Source organism: Bactrocera oleae, chromosome 2 (assembly GCF_042242935.1).
Source record: "Bactrocera oleae isolate idBacOlea1 chromosome 2, idBacOlea1, whole genome shotgun sequence".
NCBI lineage: Eukaryota > Metazoa > Arthropoda > Insecta > Diptera > Tephritidae > Bactrocera > Bactrocera oleae.
This window is the reverse complement of record NC_091536.1, coordinates 41,420,734-41,445,845: the sequence shown is the minus strand read 5'-3', so window position 1 is coordinate 41,445,845 and position 25,112 is coordinate 41,420,734. Positions and strand designations below refer to the sequence as shown.

The 25,112-nt window shown below is 35.2% G+C and overlaps 1 protein-coding gene across 3 annotated transcripts in view; it reads right to left on the bottom strand.

Moving 5' to 3' along the window:
• Positions 1 to 25,112, bottom strand: part of Nepl16 (Neprilysin-like 16) — a 1,095,435-nt gene that overhangs the window by 298,996 nt on the left and 771,327 nt on the right. For 2 of the 3 annotated variants that reach the window (XM_070113033.1, XM_070113032.1), the window contains exon 11: positions 20,206 to 20,362. In XM_070113033.1, coding sequence (XP_069969134.1) covers positions 20,358 to 20,362 — 5 coding nt within the window. In that variant the 3' untranslated portion in view covers positions 20,206 to 20,357. Of the gene's footprint in view, positions 1 to 19,826; positions 20,363 to 25,112 lie in introns of those variants that run through there. The other variant, XM_070113030.1, reaches the window with a different exon arrangement.

The window sequence follows — 25,112 nt, the reverse complement described above, 5'->3', positions numbered from 1 at the left end:
AACTGAACGATCGGAATCAAGTGCTTGCATGGAAAACTTTTTCATTCGACGAGATATGTTCACAATATTTGGCATAAGTTTTTGCTAGAAGAAGTAATGCAATCTCCGAAGAAATTGTTCAGATCGGATCACTATAGCATATATCTGCCATACAAACTAAACGATCGGAATCAAGTACTTGCATGGAAAACTTTTTCATTCGACGAGGTATGTTCACAATATTTGGCATGAGTTTTTGCTAGAAGAAGTAATGCCATATCCGAAGAAATTGTTCAGATCGGATCACTATAGCATATATCTGCCATACAAACTGAACGATCGGAATCAAGTACTTGCATGGAAAACTTTTTCATTCGACGAGGTATGTTCACAATATTTGGCATGAGTTTTTGCTAGAAGAAGTAATGCAATCTCCGAAGAAATTGTTCAGATCGGATCACTATAGCATATATCTGCCATACAAACTGAACGATCGGAATCAAGTACTTGCATGGAACACTTTTTTATTCGACGAGATATGTTCACAATACTATATATTGACATTTTGCTAGAAGAAGTAATGCAATCTCCAAAGAAATTGTTCACATCGGATTACTATAGCATATAGCTGCCATATAAACTGAACGATCGGAATCAAGTGCTTGCATGGAAAACTTTTCCATTCGACGAGATATGTTCACAATATTTGGCATAAGTTTTTGCTAGAAGAAGTAATGCAATCTCCGAAGAAATTGTTCAGATCGGATCACTATAGCATATATCTGCCATACAAACTAAACGATCGGAATCAAATACTTGCATGGAAAACTTTTTCATTCGACGAGGTATGTTCACAATATTTGGCATGAATTTTTGCTAGAAGAAGTAATGCAATCTCCGAAGAAATTGTTCAGATCGGATCACTATAGCATATATCTGCCATACAAACTGAACGATGGGAATCAAGTACTTGCATGGAAAACTTTTTTATTCGACGAGATATGTTCACAATATTTGGCATGAATTTTTGCTAGAAGAAGTAATGCAATCTCCAAAGAAATTGTTCACATCGGATTACTATAGCATATAGCTGCCATATAAACTGAACGATCGGAATCAAGTGCTTGCATGGAAAACTTTTTCATTCGACGGGATATGTTCACAATATTTGGCATAAGTTTTTGCTAGAAGAAGTAATGCAATCTCCGAAGAAATTGTTCAGATCGGATCACTATAGCATATATCTGCCATACAAACTAAACGATCGGAATCAAGTACTTGCATGGAAAACTTTTTCATTCGACGAGATATGTTCACAATACTATATATTGACATTTTGCTAGAAGAAGTAATGCAATCTCCAAAGAAATTGTTCACATCGGATTACTATAGCATATAGCTGCCATATAAACTGAACGATCGGAATCAAGTGCTTGCATGGAAAACTTTTTCATTCGACGAGATATGTTCACAATATTTGGCATAAGTTTTTGCTAGAAGAAGTAATGCAATCTCCGAAGAAATTGTTCAGATCGGATCACTATAGCATATATCTGCCATACAAACTAAACGATCGGAATCAAGTACTTGCATGGAAAACTTTTTCATTCGACGAGGTATGTTCACAATATTTGGCATGAGTTTTTGCTAGAAGAAGTAATGCCATATCCGAAGAAATTGTTCAGATCGGATCACTATAGCATATATCTGCCATACAAACTGAACGATCGGAATCAAGTACTTGCATGGAAAACTTTTTCATTCGACGAGGTATGTTCACAATATTTGGCATGAGTTTTTGCTAGAAGAAGTAATGCAATCTCCGAAGAAATTGTTCAGATCGGATCACTATAGCATATATCTGCCATACAAACTGAACGATCGGAATCAAGTACTTGCATGGAACACTTTTTTATTCGACGAGATATGTTCACAATACTATATATTGACATTTTGCTAGAAGAAGTAATGCAATCTCCAAAGAAATTGTTCACATCGGATTACTATAGCATATAGCTGCCATATAAACTGAACGATCGGAATCAAGTGCTTGCATGGAAAACTTTTCCATTCGACGAGATATGTTCACAATATTTGGCATAAGTTTTTGCTAGAAGAAGTAATGCAATCTCCGAAGAAATTGTTCAGATCGGATCACTATAGCATATATCTGCCATACAAACTAAACGATCGGAATCAAATACTTGCATGGAAAACTTTTTCATTCGACGAGGTATGTTCACAATATTTGGCATGAATTTTTGCTAGAAGAAGTAATGCAATCTCCGAAGAAATTGTTCAGATCGGATCACTATAGCATATATCTGCCATACAAACTGAACGATGGGAATCAAGTACTTGCATGGAAAACTTTTTTATTCGACGAGATATGTTCACAATATATTGACAGTTTGCTAGAAGAAGTAATGCAATCTCCAAAGAAATTGTTCACATCGGATTACTATAGCATATAGCTGCCATATAAACTGAACGATCGGAATCAAGTGCTTGCATGGAAAACTTTTTCATTCGACGGGATATGTTCACAATATTTGGCATAAGTTTTTGCTAGAAGAAGTAATGCAATCTCCGAAGAAATTGTTCAGATCGGATCACTATAGCATATATCTGCCATACAAACTAAACGATCGGAATCAAGTACTTGCATGGAAAACTTTTTCATTCGACGAGGTATGTTCACAATATTTGGCATGAGTTTTTGCTAGAAGAAGTAATGCAATCTCCGAAGAAATTGTTCAGATCGGATCACTATAGCATATATCTGCCATACAAACTGAACGATCGGAATCAAGTACTTGCATGGAAAACATTTTTATTCGACGAGATATGTTCACAATATTTGGCGTGAGTTTTTGCTAGAAGAAGTAATGCAATCTCCAAAGAAATTGTTCACATCGGATTACTATAGCATGTAGCTGCCATATAAACTGAACGATCGGAATCATGTTCGTGCATGGAAAAATTGGTCATTAGATAAAATATCTTCACGAAATCCGGCATTGATTTCTCTCAATGGCATATAGCTGCCATACAAACTGACAATCTAAATAAAGTTCTTCACGAAATATGGCATGGATGGTGATTGTCCAAGATATTGCTACAATTTTCGAACGAATTGTTCATATCAGACCACTATATTATACAGCTATCATAGAAACTGACCGATCAAAATAAATTTTTGTGTGGAAGTTTTTAGTATGGATTATTGCTTAAGATATGACTTCAATCTTCGAACGAATTGTTAAGATCGGACTACTATAGCATACAGCTGTCTGATTTAACCACTTTACAAATAATATATTATAAACAAATCAGATGAATTAATTATTTATACTGTCCAATTTGAGCTTTCAATAAAAATTATCTTAAATCTGCCAAAAACTGCTTTGCTTGTGCCAAAAATAAGGTACGACATGTAGCTAATTGGGACAATAAGTTGAAAATTGTGTTAAGAATAGATACCTAAGAGTAAGGAACAAAAATATTATTTAATTAACCATAAAATAAACAAATCCCTAATTATTCAAGATATATTATATTATTATTTATTAATAATAATAGAGAACTACCATTGTAAAGATAATTATTCAGTTTTAAAACCCTAATTAACTGATGGGTAGGTACAAAACAAAATCTAGGTAGAATAATAGGTAGGAAATAAATAGTTCGAAATGTAGGTAGAAAACATAACCTAGGTAAGAAAAACCTCGATAATGCCCTTTGTAGTTAACGCCTTAATATTTCAACTAAATTACTTGATGAAATTTGGCATGGATTATTGGCCACGGTAACAACAAAATATGGGATATTTTTCAGATCTGACTACTGTATCACATAGTTGCCGTACAAACTGATCGATCTAAATAAATTTGTAAAGTAGAAAATTATGTTAAGAATATATACATAAGAGTAAGGAGCAAAAATATTATTTAATTACCCATAAAATAAATAAATCCCTAATTATTCAAGATGTATTATTATTTATTAATAATAATAGAGAACTATCTTTTTAAAGATAATTATTCAGTTTTAAAACCCGAATTAACTGGTGGGTAGGTACAAAACAAAACCTAGGTGGAAGAGTAGTTAGGAGTAAACATAGTTTGCAAGTTAGGTAGAAAGTATAATTTAGGTAAAAGAGAACCTCTACAATGCATTTTCTGGAATTAACACATTAGTATTCCTACGAAAGTTGCTTGATGATACCAAGAAGGGCAAAAGAGTTGACAGCTCTAAAACATTCAATAAATAGGACCCAACGTATCGGATCACTTCAGTTTACGCGAGCAGCTTAAACTTTTAACAACGCAAATAACTTTCAAAATCAACAAAAAAATTCTTTTTTAAATAATACGCATTCTTTTAATTATATTATTATTACTTAATTTATTAATATTTTTTATTTGTATAATATTTTTTAATAATTTTTGAAAATGCCAAGAGTATCTAGGCAATCGCAGGAACAAAGACGTCGCAATGCTCTGAATTGAAGCCGACGACAATATAGTCAAAATTTGGAAAATAATAGACAAAGAAACGCTGACTATATTGTAGAATTACGCAGCTTAAATTTGGAGTACTGCAATGAGGAGAGAACTCGTGATAGTTCTGCACGTTCCACTAGACGACAGAACCTACTTCACAGAGCAGCAGCGTAATACAGTAGGTCATCCAAATAGACGTTTGAATCCAGAATATAGAGCAGCGGAGCAGGAGCGCGACACAGTAGGACATTCGATCAGACATTTGATCCATTGAACGGGTTGCAATGACACTAGGACAGGGTAGACGCCCAAGGGACGTTGCAACCGACGACGATGCTCAGGAATTGTCGTATCCAACGATTTACTGCGGAAAAACGAGGACATCCACAACAACTTACAGTAAAATTGCACATTCTGAAACTCGACGTTATGATCGGCGTGTATATTTATAAGTTCTACAAGTTGGAGCGCATTAAAAATGCAATTTCCATTTGCCTGCGTAAAAAATCTGGATCGAGGAATATAACTGTTGCAAATGTGAGGGATGAAAATTTTGTCAGCAAGCTTATCCAGCATGATGACGACTATCATGTACTCAAAGGACTTCGATCCTCACCTGCACATTGGGAGGCTGAAAATAAGAAAGTTTTAGCCATGATCCGCCAGTTTGGCTTACCAACATTTTTTATCACAACGTCTGCTGCAGAAACAAAATAGCCGGAGTTCTTAGTCATATTGAAGAAACTGGTGGATAAAGTAGACATTTCGGAAGAGGAAGCTACTGCTCTATCAAGCTCTGAAAAGGCAAGGCTGATAAGGACCGATCCAGTTACATGTTCCAGGTATTTCGACAATCGATTCCGCCAAATGCTAAAATTATTACAAAACGGACTATTTGTAGAGCATTTAGTAGTCCGTTACTATTACAGAATTGAATTCCAGCATAGGGGATCACCACATTGTCATGGCATGTACTGGCTAAGTAACACTAAGGGCTAAGTTCCCACAATTGGAAAGTGATGGAATCATCAACACAAATGATGTTGAAACATTCATCGACCGACACATCACATCGATCGACACATCACAGGCTTCTAAATGCATCTAATAAAAATATCCTTAAATTGCATAGAGCAAATATGGTTATTCAATTCATTCTGGACGCATACGCTTGCTGCAGCTATATCATTAATTATATAAATAAATCCAATAGAGAAATATCAACATTATTGAGACAAGCCATGGAGGAAATAAATGCAGGGAATTTCTCCATTAAAAGAAAACTGCAGCACATCGGAATAAAATTTGTAAATGGATCGGAAATATCGGCTCAAGAAGCAGCTTATAATATTTTGGGAATGCATCTATCAGAAGCCAGTAATGGGGAAATATTTATAAATACATCACATCCAAACAACCGAGTAAGGATGATAAAGCCCCGACTTGAATTGAATGCTTTACAGGAGGACTCTACGGACATATATGTGCTGAGTGTGCTGGAGCACTACTCTCAAAGGCCCGATCAATTGGAAGAACTATGCTTAGCAGATTTTGCAGCATGGTTCAGATTTTGCAAAGCAATCAGATATATTTCTGATAATAACGAAGACTACAACGAAGTAGGAAACAAGGATGAGCTGCATTTCCAATGGCATTAAAGGATGGATCAGGATTTTTAAGGAAAAGGAAGCAAGCCCTTATTCTGCATTGGAAACGTTTTAGTGTTGAAAGTTCAAGAGCCGATTTCTTCAGAGAAACCGCCATGATGTTTCACCCATGGAGAAATGAGGAAACAGACTTATTAAATAATGACGTCGAGAGTATTTGCAATGCACACAAGGAGCGAATTGAGCAGAATAAGCTCAAATATTACAAATTTTCATCGAACGAACTAGAACGGATTTTGGAAAATCTTCATGTCACAGCGGAAGAAACAGCTGATGATCGAGCTGCCTCACAACTTTTAGATTCCGAATTCAGGGCAACTGGCAATGGTGCAGTCTCTTAACAGCAAACAGAGGGAATACTTTGCTCATGTAATGCACAATATCAGTAAAAGGGAAATCTTCTTCGAATATGTCTGGAGTTGGCAAGAGTCGGCTTATAACGACTATATATTAGTCGTTGACATTGCGAGCTAATAGTGTACCAGGAACCAACCCCGAAATAGCCAAGGTGTTACTCTGCGCACCCACTGGCAAAGCAGCATTTGGAATTGGAGGCCTAACCCTTTATTCGGGTTTTTCACTTCCCGTCAATCAGTCTTCCGGCGATCTTCGGCCACTGAATAGTGACACATTAAACACTATTCATGCCAATCTCATATGTATTATGCTTATTATAATTGACGAAATTTCAATAGTTGGAGCAAAGATGTTTGCATATTTAGATTGTAGACTAAAGCAAATTTTCAGGAGCAGCGCTTACTTTGGAAGCATACCAATTATCGTGTTTGGTGATTTAAAGCAGCTGCCGCCAGTAGGAGATCGATGGATATTTGCACCGAATAGGAATGATCATTACAGTACAATTACAGGAACACCGCTTTGGGGTCAATTTCGGTACTTTGAACTCACTGAAATAATGCGCCAGCGTGAAGATCAAGCATTTGCCATCGCTTTAAATAACATGTCAGAGGGAAATATGACACACGCTGACATCCAATTAATCAAAAGCAGGGGAAAGATCTGTAATGATATACCAAACGAAGCCATCCATCTATTTTATTCAAATGCTGGAGCAAATGATTTGAATGTAACTAAACTGGCGAACACGATGATCGAGGAGTTCATTTCGACTGCGAAGGATACAATTAAGTCAAGTTCCCTAACAGAACGCAGCAGGGCAAACATTTTAGAAGCTTTGAAGTCTTTTAAGCTATCGGAAACACAAGGAATGCTTTATACATTGCAGCTCAAGACTTCGATCAAATATATGGTGGCAGTCAATATAAGCATAAGTGATGGTGGTGCGACTATGGATAAAATTCGCAGAATCAAGAGTTGGAAGCTTTGCACGTTCTAAGCAGCCTCACAGTCGCAATGCAGATTGAGCACCAATCATGAGCGTGGTCCGATCATTCCAATACAAGCGAAATGAGCAAATAACCATAGAACGTAGACAGTTCCCCGTCATTCCAGCTGAAGCCATCACGATACATAAAAGTCAGGGTGGAACATACACACAAGTTGCTGTTCATCTAGAGGGTAGAGTTAGCAGATCAGCTTAATATGTAGGATGTAGCAGAGCCACAAGTGCCAATGGATTATATATAATCGGGACATTTTCTCCACCGAACCCATTTGGACCCCAGGATCCAATTAAAACTCAACTTAATAGATTGCAGGCAGAAGGAGCATTGACGACATGCTTCAGATTTTTAGTTTAGCTAATAACTAAACAGTGCTACATTTTACTATTTATTAAAAAGCGGATAAACAATAATTATTAGTTTTAGCATTATACGTACATACATACATTGATAGATATACAATTGTAAGTATATATACAAACACATTTTCAAAGTCCTAATAGGCAATACCTAGAAATACCCCTTCATTTTTGGCAAACAAAAACAAGCAGGATTGCGTAGACAAAATGTGCATTGATTTTTTCAACGAGCTCTCAACTGCACAAGCACTTAAGTATATACATACAAGTCCATGTATTAAGGTGTATCCACATTCATCAAAATAAGGACATAAGAAGTTTTAAAAAAAAATACAATATCATTTCTGAGAGTAACAGTTTAATACGATACTGCACTCAACTTTCATCTTCACCGTATTAAGACAAAACAGGAACAAAGCAAAATCTTAACAACTTTTGGACTCGTCTCAAAGCGGCTCATGACACCATAGTAGAAACTAAAGCTAATAAAAGCTATTGCACCTTCACATCTGAGAGTAGAGCTATCCAAACTTATCAAAAGCGCAAAAATTGTATCACCTCATATACAAAACTAAAGATCAAGCAGACAAGCAGTAAAACAGTTAGCATTACTTGACCAAAATTTCAAATTGGCTTGGAAACTCTGAAAGCAAGGTATAAAAACGAAAGAATATTTGTGATAAACAAGTAAAGACACTAATAAACTTGCCTAAAATGCAAAAAGAAACAATTGAAGAATTTATTAGACTACAATTCACTGCTTCTAATTGTTTGTCGGTTCTATCGACATAGTATTCCCACAAACAGCTCGAACCCTACACTCGGTCCTTCTTACTTCAAAAAAGTGGCCGAAAATCACAAATCTCACTCTCGTAAGATCCATCCAATTCCACAGCCACACCTGAGCCAGGCGTGGAGTCGCTATCTTTAATAATCCAATGATAACGAAATTGTAAATAAAAAATACAAATAATAAATCGATAAAAGAAAAAAAACCGAAAATACAATAAGTATAAATAAAAAAACTACAAACTTTGTAAACTCGCAAAATGAATTTGCGTTTCTCAAGTATATATATAATATGTATATATTACACGAAACACATGCAGTAGCATATATGTGTAATACTAGGCAAAATACTCGCCTAAGGGCCCAGGATGTATAAATAAGTTAAGCTTCCCTACATATACACATCACTCTACTCGGAAAAAACTGGCGCACCCTACATATACACACCAGACCTGACGACCCTTTCACACTCAGCAAGATGTCACCACACTACGACACTCCACCTCGCCAAGCAACAAAATGGATGGTTCCCACTTCAGAGCTTCCCAATCGCTATATAACGGGTGTTTTTTTTTTGAGGTATAGAACTTTAAGTTGGCATTACTGTTCACCTGGCTAAACGTTTATAGTATAAGTTTTCTACAGGAATATTGTCCAAAAGAGTTTCTTGACCGCCTGGATTTAGCTCTGAAGGTAAAAGACCCGTGGGAATACTTTTACCTGAGGGATTATCATGAGAAGTTTGTTCCGCATGAAAAGATTGAACCAATCGGGAATCCTCTGCAGATGCAACAAACGGAACTTCTTTTTGGTTATTAAATTCTGAAATCCAGTTCTCATTAATATGTATATTGTGCTCAGAGGGGTATTCACTAAGAATTGCAAAGCTTCCACAATCTTTGCGGGGCATTCATATACCATATCGATTATGTAATCATGATTGTATACCAAACGCCTTCTTAAGTGAATTGGTATCACATGAGCCTCATCAAAGGACCTTGGTAGATGTCACAATATTGTTAACAGAAATTGGTATATATATACAGCACCTTTGAGCAAACTCTGACCTTGATATCCTAATGGACGGATGGCCATAAAAGGTAATCTAGGCATTATGAGATGTTCTTCAATTGAGTATAAATTTTTCAAACAATCCGGTATTTCAGGAAAGTCTATACCGTTCGCAAAATATATTTTTAGAACGTTCCTTTTAACAATTGCATTTTTGCAAGTAGCACAAACATTTGATTCTCCATCTTCTGAAAGAAATTTTTGCATTAGAAAGAAGGCGGATGCAGCATTCGGGTGACCTTGTGCAATAGTTTCGAATCTTAATTTGCGAACTTGGTGTGAAAGCCAGTATCAGTTTCTATAACATTATTTTCTTTCGTTAATCGGATTCGGTGGGACTATCTTTGGTTTTCAATTTACCTTTTGACCGGGTTATCTCTACGAAGGCGAACTCGACTTTGTATAAGTCTCTGATTCAAAACTTCTTCCCTCATACGCCTCCTACTAAGCTGTCGAAGTTGTGTTTCTCTATCACGCTTCTCTCTCCTTATTTCAGGATTTCTTCGCGCAAGCTTTTTTTGATCTATGATCTCGAGTATTTCTTATTTGATCTTCAGAGCGAATTTGGGGATCTTTCCGCCTTGTTCTATGTTGAACAGTATTTACAGCTTGCTCAACATATCGTACCTCGGGTTTTTCTCGCCGAAATCTATGACCTCGAGTAATTTTTTTTGGTCTTCAGAGCTAGTTTGTGAATCTTTCCGCCTTGTTCTATGTTGAACAGTACTTACAACTTGCTCAACATATCGTACCTCGGGATCTTCGCGCCGAGATCTATGACCTCGAGTGTTTCTTATTTGCTCTTCAGAACGAATTTGGGGATCTTGCCGCCTTGTTCTAAGTTGAACAGTATTTACAGCTTGCTCAACATATCGTACCTCGGGTTTTTCTCGCCAAAATCTATGGTCTCGAGTATCTTTTATTTGCTCTTCAGAGCTAGTTTGTGAATCTTTCCGCCTTGTTCTATGTTGAACAGTACTTACAACTTGCTCAACATATCGTACCTCGGGATCTTCGCGCCGAGATCTATGACCTCGAGTGTTTCTTATTTGCTCTTCAGAGAATTTGTGCTTGCCGCCTTGTTCTATGTTGAACAGTATTTACAACTTGCTCAACAGATCGAACCTTGTGATTTTCGTGCTGAAATCTATGTACCCGAGTATTTCTACTTTGCTCTTAAGAGCGGATTTGGGGCTTTAGACGTCTTGCCCTATGTTGAACAGTATTTAAATTTTGCTTAAATGACCGTACCTCGAGATATTCCCGCCTGGTTCTATGTTGATTTGTATTGATGATTTGTTCGGATTGACGCACATCGGAATCTAATCTACAATTAACGTGATAACAGTATCTTGTGACTGCTCACTATCTCTATATAAAGAGTTTGCACGAAGAACTCGCATACGTCTTCCATTCTGAAGACGACTTAGTATTAGATTAGATTAGATTTTCTACTTAATATAGGCATAATTAATAAATAATAAATGGCTTAATATATAAAATATTTATAGATAATGCTTATATAATATAATGCAGTCCGTCCGGCTGTGAAAAGTTGGATCCTAGGTGCTGCTTTCTTTCACTGTAATTGAGTCCTTACTATGACTCCTTTCCTGTTCGGTGTATAGATACTATGGTATACAACATGTTGCTACAGAGTATAACAGTTTTGTTATGGTATGTTTTTGTACACACAGCTTACGTCCTTTGGTATACCTATGTGTTACTTAGATATTCACTAACATAATAATACATAATATTTAGTTAAATTTATATTTTAGAAATTAGTAGTTTATTTCTTTGTATTGAAATTAAGTGCTCGGTAAACGTAAATTGCTTTTGTCTAACGCTTTTTAAAACAGAGGATCTATGGTACCTATTTTGAAACGTCTGCCCATGAAGGCTAAAGTAACAATAACTTACATATAATTAAGTATTGTATATACATATGTAGAGCTGGTATGTATATTTTCTTCTGTTTTTCAACATTATGACCTTCATATTAAAATGTGTCGCAAAACTGAACTAATAGGCAGCAGTATTTAAACCGATTGGGTCGCAGTTTATCTATTACCATATAAAAGGGGTCTTTAGCTTTTTTGATACTACACTAGTAATATTTATTTCATGGGATTTGTTCTAGAAATATTTTTTTGCTCTATACAAAGTCTAGTACTCTAAGAAACATTTTTGCATTGTTCTCTGTTAAATTTTGTTATAAGATTAACATGTGAACAAATTTGTATCTAATATATTGGGCAAACCGCCTTTTGTGAGCTTTTATGAATTAACACTACGAACAACTTAATGGAAAATGCGCTTGTGATTGTTGTGTACACTCTTTTCTTTTTATTTAGTTAACCAATTCAATCCAATGGGAATCCGGAAAAGGGTCGTTGAAAGTCGTACTCGGAAAAAAAGAAGTTGACGTGGCTTAGATTCGAATGTTTAAGGTTGATGTGGCGCTCAGGCCCGTAGACGAAAACGAATGAATGATGTGAGGGCGGTGATCCCGTCCTATTTGTTGGTTGGTGGTGTGAGGCGTGTGGTGATATTCAGCGTGTGGTGACATCCTGCATGAGGTTCTCAGGGGTGGTGTGTATTATTAGGATGTGCTAATAATGTACCTGTTTGGTTGGTGTATACATATATGCGAGGGGGAGGCTTAGCTCATTTAACCAGAGCTTAAAACAATGAGAAGGTGCAGGTTCGACAGCGAACAATTTGTAGGAATTTATCAAGGAGTTCACTACAGATGCACGAGAAACAAATAACATTTTTCGCTTTTATAACAGCGGTGAATCTGTAAACATACGCTCGCTTAACATAACCAAACGGCGAATATTGAAGAGAATATACTATGTATGCCAAACTGGGAATATTGATATGCTATTTGAAACATATTCCTTTTATTGAACTGTTATTTATTATTTTTTAAATTATTTTATGTTAATTCATTTTTACTTTATTATGAGAAATATATCAAAATACTTTTAAATTATTACTAATAAAGTATTTTGATATATTTCTTAAAATAATTCATTAATTGTACTTGACACCATTATGGAGTCATAAAAGTACAGAATTGTGTTTTGCCGTCGGTATTTCACATTCATGCTTCAATTTTTCTTTTCAAATGCATGTGTAAACATATGTAACAGGACATACATATGTATTTACACATTTGTATGTATTTTTATGTAGATATGTACACTCATTACTTCATGTGAAATCTCCGTTGACACATTTTTTGCTTTTATGTCAAAGAGTCAATCTGTCGAAGAACTGACGCGACGACAAAGCGTCACAACATTGTGTTGTTGGTAGAAAATCCGAGATGTGCCATACACACTCTTACAAACATACATCGCATATGGGCAAGTGCAAAATCAACCCCTATTCATATACAACGTGGCATGCGTAAATGGAAACAAAGTCAACAAGTCATGTGCATATATACGGGCAGATGTGTGCACAAAAAATTCGCATATTTACATACGCCCATTTTTTGACAAATACAGTCAAACCAGAGAACTTAAAACAATGAGAAGGTGCAAATTGAATTTTGTATGATGCTCGATTGGTTGGCTGAAAATTTGAGATTAAGGAGTTCACCACTTTCTGTATAGTTTCGCTGTTATTTAACAGAAATGAGAATTTTTAACAACGTTCTCTGACAAAATACGTATCTACCAATATAAAGAGAAAAATGAAATGAAATGAATGAGAAAACAAGAAATACAAATGCCACTTCAAATATGCATGAATTTTTTTTTGCATATAAACGATTTTTATGATAAAAAATTGACTTTTGCACAAATGAGGCATGATAAAATGCGAAAGATTATGCAAAAAATGATATTTCACTATTTTCATAATTTTCTAATTTCAATTTTTACAGAATTAAAAATTTATGTATGTACATCAATATGTTATATTATATAATATAATAATATATTATCAATTATCAATAAATACATGTGAGCGCACTGCTCTATATGTAAGTATGTATGTACAAATATGCATATGACCGCACAAAATAAGTAATGCATACACAAATCTACATACATTTAAGCGTACAAATGTAAGTACGTCAACCAATAGGAAAAATACAAACATTGTTGTACAAAAACAACAATTGTCTCAAATAGCATCAGCACCAGAAATCAATATGGCAGCCAAATTGACAAATCCTAAATTTGTAGTAGATCACACACCAGCAACATTTTCATTCATGAACGCTGGCGCACAAGCAATAAGCTAAGTCGTTTCATTCATAAAAGCAAACGCCTTACACATCTCCCCGAGCATGCGTTTGCCTACAAGCGTCTTTTCGCGACGATGGCAAAAGCTAAAAATCATAAATTGAACAAATTTCTGATATTCCCTCTAGAAGGGAAAAGTGACAACCCCTCAAATATGAGTATTAAAATATTTTAGAATAAAAGTGACAACATAGTAAATTTGTCGATTTACAATTCAAGAAACTTTTTAAAGAAAATTTTCAATATTCCTCTGATTTATGTATACAGTAAACCCCGGTTAAGTATCACTCCTCCAATCCCTCTTATCTGCCGGTGTCTTGCTGCATCTCACTTTTTTTTCTTAATTTTTTAAAGAAAACGGTAATTTTTTTTTTAAATACATAGAAATAATTTTTTTTGGTACCACTCGCTTAAGTACCACAATCGCTTATGTACTACAAAGCACAAAAAATCTGCATCTTTGGTTTTGGCACTTAACCGGGATTGACTGTATTTGTCAAAGAATTTACGTAAGTACGTTCGAATTTTTTGTACACACATTGACTTTGCACTTGCCCATATGCGATGTATGTTTGTAAGAGTGTGTATGGCACATCTCCGATTTTCTACAAACAACGCAATGTGGTGACGCTTTGTCGTCGCGTCAGTTCTTCGACAGATTGACTCTTTGACATAAAAGCAAAAAATGTGTCAACGGAGATTTCACATGAAGTAATGAGTGTACATATCTACATAAAAATACATACAAATGTGTAAATTATGTGCTTTGTAGTACATAAGCGATTGTGGTACTAAAGCGAGTGGTACCAAAAAAAATGATTTCTATGTATTTAAAAAAAAAATACCGTTTTCTTTAAAAAATTAAGAAAAATAAGTGAGATGCAGCAAGACACTGGAAGATAAGAGGGATTGGAGGAGTGATACTTAACCGGGGTTTACTGTATACATAAATCAGAGGAATATTGAATATTTTCTTTAAAAAGTTTCTTGAATTGTAAATCGACAAATTTACTATGTTGTCACTTTTATTCTAAAATATTTTAATACTCATATTTGAGGGGTTGTCACTTTTCCCTTCTAGAGGGAATATCAGAAATTTGTTCAATTTATGATTTTTAGCTTTTGCCATCGTCGCGAAAAGACGCTTGTAGGCAAACGCATGCTCGGGGAGATGTGTAAGGCGTTTGCTTTTATGAATGAAACGACTTAGCTTATTGCTTGTGCGCCAGCGTTCATGAATGAAAATGTTGTTGGTGTGTGATTTACTACAAATTTAGGATTTGTCAATTTGGCTGCCATATTGATTTCTGGTGCTGATGCTATTTGAGACAATTGTTGTTTTTGTACAACAATGTTTGTATTTTTCTTATTGGCTGACGTACTTACATTTGTACGCTTAAATGTATGTAGATTTGTGTATGCATTAATAATTTTGCGCGGTCATATGCATATTTGTACATACATACTTACATATAGAGCAGAGCGCTCACATGTATTTATTGATAATTGATATTATTATATTATATAATATAACATATTGATGTACATACATAAATTATTAATTCTGTAAAAATTGAAATTAGAAAATTATGAAAATAGTAAAATATCATTTTTTGCATAATCTTTCACATTTTATCAATGTAGCATTTGTGCAAAAAAATAATAATTTATCAATTTTTCATCATAAAAATCGTTTATATGGCAAAAAATAATCATGCATATGTGAAGTGGCATTTGTATTTCTTGTTTTCTCATTCATTTCATTTCATTTTTCTCTTTATATTGGTAGATACGTATTTTGTCAGAGAACGTTGTTAAAAATTCTCATTTCTGTTAAATAACAGCAAAACTATACAGAAAGTGGTGAACTCCTTGATCTCAAATTTTCAGCCAACCAATCGAGCATCATACAAAATTCAAATTGCACCTTCTCATTGTTTTAAGTTCTCTGATTTAACCATCCTGGGCCCCCTAGGCGAATATTTTGCCTAGTATTACACATATGGGCTGTATTATGCATTTCGGCGTGCTGTTGATGGAGTAGCCGAAGGCACGAAGCAATTTTGGTTTTAATCGATTTGTATTTTGGTATATACTTGAGATACGCAACTATATTGTGACAATTTTTTGGTTTTATAGTTGGCAATACAATAGGTAGTGATTGTATTTACGATTTTTCCTTTTATCGATTTTTTATGCGGATGGTTTATGATTTACCTTTTCTGTATTATCAGCAATTATTTGCAATCTCTTTATTATCGGCTTATGAGGATGGCGACTGCACGCCTGGCTCAGATATGGCCAGAATGAATGCTCCTTTGCAAACATTTGAAGAGGGATCTTGCGAGAGTGAGATTTATGATTTTCACCCACTTTTTTGAAGTGAGATTTAAAACTTTTACAAGTGTTTCCCATAAACTACCCGTTTGATGAGCGCTTAGATAGTTGCGATAAGTGCGACCTTTGCTTTTTGTAAGTCTGGGTGCGTCACTGTATTACATTGTTAGTATGGTGATCCCTTAACTTATTTTTTGAAGTTTTATACGTTGAAAATTTTGACAACTATGAGGCACTCTAGTAAGGACAATTTTGTTATATGTTATGTTAAGTGCGATTTTGACAAGTAGTAGCGCTCTCAAGATTTTTGAAGCAGGATTTTTGTATCATTATTGGCAAGAGCCATCCTGCGGGGTCGAAAAGTTACATATTTGTGTATTTAAACCTGATCTTGTCAGAAGGGACTCTGACTTAGATTTTCTGCCAATTCGTGGAGTGTTCAAACATTGGGAATTTAGTGGTAGTCGTATGACGTACCGGCCATTATTTGATCGAGTAGGTGTGGCTTTGTGGAAGTCTTCACAATACTGATCTTTTGGGGTTGTAATTGATATGAGGGGTAATTCTTCTAACTCCCAAAATTTTTTCAATTGTGAATTGAGGTATTCGTTTGAGATTTCCTCAACTTGAGTTGTCATTGTGGTAACTGGTTCCGTAACTAGTCCACTTAGGATCCAACCGCAAATAGTATTTTGTGCCAATACTGTGTTTGAAATTTTCTCAACACCCTCTAGTATTATCTGAGGTATGAGATCGCTGCTTAATAGAATGTCTATTTGAGCGGGGGTGTTGCAGTTGGGATCTGCTAGCTTCAGGTGTGAAACCTTTTGCCAATGATTGCTATTTGTATGATAGCTTGGAAGCATATTTGTTAGCTGCGGTAAGACTATAGCTTCTGCTTTAATTCTCTTATCCGCTTGGGGAGAAATTAGGGTAATGGGGCAGATTTTATTAGAGTTTTTAACTTCTCTTCCGCCCATTCCTGTAATTTCAAAGTTGGCTTGTTTTGTTGGCAGTTGTAGCCTATTTTGTGCCCTAGACGCTTTGAAAGATCGTTCTGATCCTTGGTCTATTAAGGCCCTAAGTTTAAACAGCTCCCCTCGGTGTTCGATGGAGACGACTGCTGTAGGTAGTAATACCCTACTTTGGTTTTCGCTGTGTAGCGTTTGAGTTTTTAATGCCTTTGAGCAGCATGGTGCTTCTTGGCAACTTTCGGGATTTCGGTTTTTGGGAGTTGTTGTTACCACTAAACCTGTGATTATTTTTGTATAAGCGCTTCTTTGGGGTGATATAGGAAATTTGCTGTAATGAAGCATTGAGTGGTGTCTTTTGTGACAATATAAGCAATTGAATTTGCTTTTGCAATTTTTATATGTATGCGCATGTGACAAACAATTTGTACATACTTTTTGTGATCTCACGAAATAGTTTCTTTCTATAATTTTAAATTTTTTGAAATTCTCGCAAGATTGTAGTTTATGCCCTCTCATGCATAGTTCTCATGACGTATGATTGTTCTGTTCGGATGTGAACGATTGCGTTTTGTACAAGCTTCTGTTTAATTTGTTTTTGCTACTAGCTTGTGGTCTATTGAAGCTTCTATTAAGGTCGTTTTGATAGTTTTGGGTTTTAAAAATTTTTGTGTCTACCCTTTCAGCGATTTCATACTGGATAGTTAAAAAATCTTTCATTTGTTGACACGTTGGGACTTAATTTCGTGATGAGAGCGATTGCTCTCACAAAAGTAACGATTTTTTTGGTAAAGTGGCGGTGCATATATTTACCAGTATTGGGTCCCAGCTGTCTGTGGGAATATTTTGTGTCGATAGAACCGACAAACAATTTGAAACAGTGGATAGTAGTTTAACAAATTCTTCACTTGTTTCGTTTTTAATTTTAGGCAAGTTTATTAGTGTCGTTACTTGTTTATCGACCAATATTCTTTCATTTTAATATCTGGAATTTAGAGCTTCCCAAGCCACATTTAAATTGTCGTCATTTAGTACGAACTGATTTACTATTGCGCCTGCTTGACCTTTAGTTTTGTATCGGAGGAGATACAATTTTTGCGCTTTTGAGGATTTTGGATGGTTGATGTATACGGCTGTGAACATGTCTCGGAATAACGGCCATTCTTTATAACCTTCATAAAATATTTCTGTGTCACATGCGGGCACCTCGAGCTGGATCCCTGAACTTGTCTGTTGACTTTAATTTGTGGCAGTTCTACTCTCGGATGTGGAGTAGGTGCCATCCCTTTTATTAGCTTTAATTGATCAGAAATCATAGCTTTTGTTTCTTCGTACTGGTCTAAGCAGTTTTCGTATAGTGCGTAAGCCGATTCGATGTTTGGGTGTCACACGAACTAACGCAAAAAACATGATGGACCGAATTTCCATCTGCAAATCGCTGCAGAATCGCAACAAAATCGACCCGTTTCTGAAGCGGATTGTGACTGGCAATGAAAAATGGGTCACTTATGACAACATCCAGCGCAAACGGTCGTGGTCAAAGCTCGGGGAAGCGGCCCAGATGGTGGCCAAGACCTGATTGACGGCCAGGAAGGTTTTGCTGTGTGTTTGGTCGGATGGGCAAGGAATCATCTACTACGAGCTGCTCCCCTATGGCCAAACGCTCAATTCGGCCCTCTACTGCCAACACCTGGACCGCTTGAAGGCAGCACTCATCCAGAAGAGACCATCTTTGATCAACAGAGGCCGAAGTGTGTTCCATCAGGACAACGCCAGGCCACACACGTCTTTGGTGGCTCGCCAGAAGCTCCTGGAGCTCGGATGGGAGGTTCTAATGCACCCACCTTATAGTCCGGACCTGGCACCAAGTGATTACCATCTTTTCCTGTCCATGGCAAACGCGCTAAATGGTGAGAAGTTGGCCTCAAGAGAGGCCTGTGAAAATTGGTTCTCCGAGTTTTTTGCCAATAGGGACGCAGTCTTCTACGAGCGGGGTACAATGAAGTTGGCATCTCGTTGGCAACAAGTTTACGAACAAAACGCCGTCTTTTGAAAAATTAATAAAAAACCGAACGAATTTTTTACTTTACCTAATATTATATTATTATTAAAGATGATAGCAGCTAGACGCAATTTCCGATGAAGTTTTAGCTTCGAGGCCAGTTTAAATATACTGCAAATTCACAAAATTCAGAATATTTTACAGAGAATCCTATAGAAGAATGCATCATTGTTATTTTAAAAAGTTCATATATATTTCTTTTCAGATAACATTATACTAAAGGGGACATTTTTTACTAATATTTTGAAGATTTGCCACAACCTGATAGACTTACGCGTAATAAAGATAATTTGTCTGTTCGTGACTCTTGCCTATTTGAACAGAACACCACATTTGCCTTCGAAGTATTTTCTCCATGATTTTACTTTTTTACTTTCGGCGTTTGTCATCGCAACTGCCATCAGGCAACATATTTATTTTAAAAGAACATAATATATACTTGTACTGCTATACTCACCAAACTTCACCACACCATTCTGGTGAATCTTGTAATGTCTCCAAAACTGCTGCGCTCATTGCTATTATCATCATAAGCGTTTATGTTTCAAGGGTTGTAGTTTTAGATATTATTATATTTTATTAACTTACACATTGGAAGGTATCAATATACAATATATACATATGTACTTAGCACAATATTATATTTCTACATAGGTACTTTGTTAATAAGAAATATTTAAACGAAGAACTAAACTGGGTGCAGTTTTATACTAGATCCTCTCGCAAGTTGCTATAGTTTTCGTTGTTAACAAGTTCTTACTATAAAAAAATATTGCCCACTGCGAAGCTCTCATCCCTAACTATTCTAAACTACTGCACTCGAAATTGTCAATTACTTTCTTGCTTTTAACAATTTATTATACACTTGAAGGAAAGTAATGAACAAGAAAGTTTTATAACACATTACAGGTTTTTTGATTATACATTACAGAACCGGACGGGCATTTGAAAACTTCCGATGCACTTCCTCCTTGGGCAATCAGCCAAATTAATCTAAAAAAAAGCATATATTAAATATTAGCATTGATTTTTATTGTTCTTATTATTTTAGTACCGCTGTAAAAAGTATCATAACGAAATTACGAAAATATATTATAGTATGACGTAAGGATGTCAATTAAAGACGTTAAGCGAGAAAAGAATATTATCAACAAAAGCTAATCTGCTAGAGCTATGTACTATAGTAAAATAATCCGGGCTACGAAACGAATTAAATAGGTAAGTGATATAAATTGGTCTATAACTTCACCTACATTCCATATGTCACCATTTTAAATTCTACCAAATCCTTTCACAAAAAATAAATCAAGCAATGAAAAAAGTAAGGAAAAGCTAAGCTCGGGTATAACCGCATATTTTATTTTTCAAGTTTTTATGCAATCGCGGGACAAATTTTTTCAGGTGTTAGCAAAACTTTATACTTATTAAACAACTAAGAAGGGCTAAGTTAAGGTGTAACAGAACTGTTAAACTCTTGAGTCTTGCAAGGGTCAAGGCATGGAAGCCGGTGGTCCAGATGTGGCAAAACTTAATATCAATAAATGTTGCGAAAGAAATTCAACATAAATTATTCGAAGAAATCGTGAATGGATTACAATTGGCACAATATTTTATTGAGCGATATTATAGGTCATATACTCATTTAGTTTTATTGCTATATTTTAATAATTTTGCCATATCGCATCAGCTAAAATTATATCAAACTCATCTTCAAATCAGATATATGTGATATAAACCCAGTCAATTAGACTAAATTTATTATTATATATTAAGTTGATGTGGAAAACGTCAACCAGGAGATCGGAATTGTTTATATAAGGAATATGAGGTTTAGACCAAGGTCTACACCAACCTAAGTCAGCTTCATTAAAGTACCTCACATTATATATAAGGAGTAAAGTCAACCGGATGTTTGAAAATTCTGATATTAGTTACTGGGCTAGGGCAAGTTTTCAGCTGATTTTAGCCATCTTAACAACAAAGAAGCACTGTTACTAGAAAAACACGGTCACTCAATTTTATTAAGATAGTTCGCATATTGGCCGATATATGCGGTATAGTCAGCCGACAGTTCAAAAACTTTTCTACAATATTACGGATCGGTAAATGGCGACTAAGGGAAGCACTGACCCGTTTCAACTCATTTTTGATACACATACATACTATTATCAGGAAATGATTCTTCTTATATATATCTTACACATTTATACCTATATATAATATTACACATTGACGGACATAAAAATGTCAGGATAAAGTTATTAACCAAATTAGGTTTAAATTGGTCAAGCAGGTCCAGAGGAATGTGATTTGTGGGCAGTGCCATACCGATTGTCCAATTTTAACAGCGGCCCGCACATTTGGTAGTTTTTAACAAAACCGTTATATGGGGGGTGGACGGTGCTATCATCCGTTTTACTTATTTTCACATTGTCGTAAGAAGTGCCGAAAGGATTTGTGCTGTGCAAAATAGGGTAATATTGTAGCTTGAATGGTTTGGAAGATATATATATTAAACCTTTAAGGGGGCGGGGTCATGCTTATCTTTTAAAGATTTTCAAAAAATTTGTTCAATCTAAGGAGTACTGGGACTAAGCTCTAGACTCTTATTTCGTATCGCAAGCTTTTATTTATAAAAATGTTTCATTGAGCGACATTGTCATATTTTATATGACCATTGACGATTGGCTTCATTCCTTAAATTGATGCTAGGTGCTGTTTATTCGCCTCTGCGCAATTAAGTGGTGTAATTCTTAATTACCAATGTACATGCTTAACATAATAAATTTAATAGAAAAAATAATTTTACAATTCATTTTAATTTTTACAAGGGGTCCTTACTTCAAATGTTTCTTAATCTTTCAAAGGATACGAGGTTACAATATTGGCTTTGGCTATGTTTAGCAATTTTCTCTTTCCATTTCAATTATAACCTTTTCTGTTTTTGAAAACAAAGTTAAACTCTTTTTTTTTACGTCTTTTTCTAATTTAATGCATATTCCTTTTATAGTTTTCGTCATGTTATGAACTTTTTATTTAAGGCAGTTTTTAAATAAATTTAAGGTTTTTAGCGACTATTTCTTCTTTATATCGTGGAGTTAGTTTATTTTCTAATCTTTTATTAACTACTCGTAGTCTCTTGACGTTTTCTTGCCTATCTCTATGTTTGGCATCAATTATTGTTCTATGGCTAAAGAAGATTTCGAGAGGTTTTTACCGGTTGTAGAATGGATTGAGTTGTACTCAAAAATTGATTTGACTATTCGTGCGTATTTTCTGATTTAAGGCAACGTATTATTTCGGTAAGAGTGGAGTGAAATCTCTTAACTTGACCGTTTGAACAGCTTTTGTAAGGTGGAGCTTTGTGAATCTATATATTGAATTGATTAGTCAGTATGAACGAGAATAGATTGAAATTCAATGATTTTTCATTGCCGAATAAAAACACTTTTGGTATTCCTAATGAAGTTATGACGTCTCAAGAGATTGATGTACTTTGAATAGCGTGTTTACAATTGTTACGGACATATTTATTAAGCTTACATGTTCTACATTGTTTTACGATTTTTTTAACCTTGATCGCATTTGTGGAAAATAGAACTTTATTAGAATTTTTACCTTTTTTTTCGCTATTTCGGTGGTCCCGATTGTGTTCTTTAATAATTTCTTTATTTTGATCGGCTGAATTTGTTAAATCTCTTACTAATTTTCTAATGAACTGCAATTTGTATCTGTTTAAACGAAGGGAAAAGATTTTTTGTAATATACCTAGTGTTCTTTCGTCTGTTTTGAAACCATTAATGACCGATGGGTTCAAATATGATTTAAGGAATTTTTCTTCGTCAAAAGTTACTTCGGTTACTGTGTGTACTCAGTGCTATTTTCTACATTTAGAATGATTTGGTTTTTGAATACTTTAAGCGGTACAATTAATAATAAATTCTGTGAGGAGCTTTCGTCGCTGCTCTGTGTCGCTGTCATAAAGTTAATAAGTAAATTGAGAGGTGGGCGAGATAAAGCATCTGCAACTTTATTCGTAGTTCTTGGTTTATACTGTAGCTCGTAATGCAATTCTTCCAAATTTGTTTTCCATCGCTTCATTTTAGATTTATAATTTTTATTAGATATGGCGTATGTTAATGGCTGATGGTCTATAAGATCCTTACTTTAGCAATCCAGTACACGTAGTTTCGAAAGCATTTCAGAGCCCAAATTATAGCTAACATGTCTCTCTTGTTTGTTGCATATGCCTCCTATGTTTTACTAAGGGTCCTTGAAATTAATATAATAGGTCTATTTTCCTGTCGGGCTAAGATAGCATAACGTCTTCTGACTGTAGAGAATTTTTTACTTTTTGGAATGCATCGATAGCTTCTTCAGTAAGGTTAATTGATTTAGGGGAAAGTTTCTTGGATACACGTCCTTCCTCCTCCCATAAAAGGGATATCAAGGGTTTCGTTAATTCTAATAATCGCATAATCTTTTATGAAGCGACGATAGAAGCCGTACAGTCTTAGAAATGACCTGAGGTCTTTTAAGGTTCTTGGACAGAAAAAGTTTTCTAAAAAAATTTTTTTTTTGTCATTCTCGTGACTTCAAGTCAAAACATTGTATAATAATGCCATATTACTACTTTTGTAATATAACTTGACTTAATAGCAAAAAACTATTCCTAAAAATTTTAATTTTTTCGTGCCTCTGACACCCCTAACCCCATAAGAAAAGCACCTTGAGTACTCTCTACAGGTTCTAGAACACTTATCAAACATTTTTTACGAAATAAAAATTTTATCTCGAAACTTTACTTTAAAAGTGTGTAGGCTGTTGGGAATTTTATGGATTTACTGCCGATATCCATATAAGAAATTTTGTTCAAAATGAGAGATAGGTGTTAATACACCGCTTAATAGAATTGTCCAACCGTTTTGTTGCCTTGTGCGAGGGTAATCATTTGGTATTCAAATGTGCTGAAATCACGCTTGTCTGCATAATGCGAGTCAAACAATGTGAACTGCTGTTCAAGTATAATTGAGTATTAGACGATTCAACATTAAAATTCGATCAACGCTCTTCTTCTAAGAACTATATTCGATTGGGTTCTCTAAGGCAGCGAGCTACGTCAGAAACTTTGTCTAGTTCACCAATATTTTGCCTACACCGGCTATTAATTATTTCATCTTTACAGGTAAGTTCACTATGTCAGTATGAGGCATACATTTCTGATTATTCCAATCAGAGCTTCTTATTCTGTGATCGCGTTTACTTGCACAGTAATTGGTGGATTAGCAGAAGCGGGTACGGTTGGGATATTTATTATTGGTGGACGTATAAGGTTGCTTCGGTTAGTCATTTTGGGTATTAAACAGTTAATATTAATATCGAAATGAATTTTATTCAATTAATTTACAAAGCTTTTATATAGGGTGATCCATTCCGAGGCTCCCTATTATTTAAAGAAAAAAACACAGCAAATTCAAATTCAATGGGGAATGTTTATTATAATTCCAAAGAACATTTTTTTGCATTTATTTTTTCAAGATTATTTCTTTCAAATGTTGGCCGTGTTGAGACGTAGCCGCGTCAGATGGTCCATTCGTTGAGTATTTTTGAAGAATATGGACTGAGATGAATAGATGAAGTGGCTGCTCTTGAATATCTTGAGGTTGATCTTCGTGGTATCTTCTTGGAACGTTTCAAGAGCCCATAGAGGTAAGCGATATCGCTTGGGAAGGTCGAGCGGCTT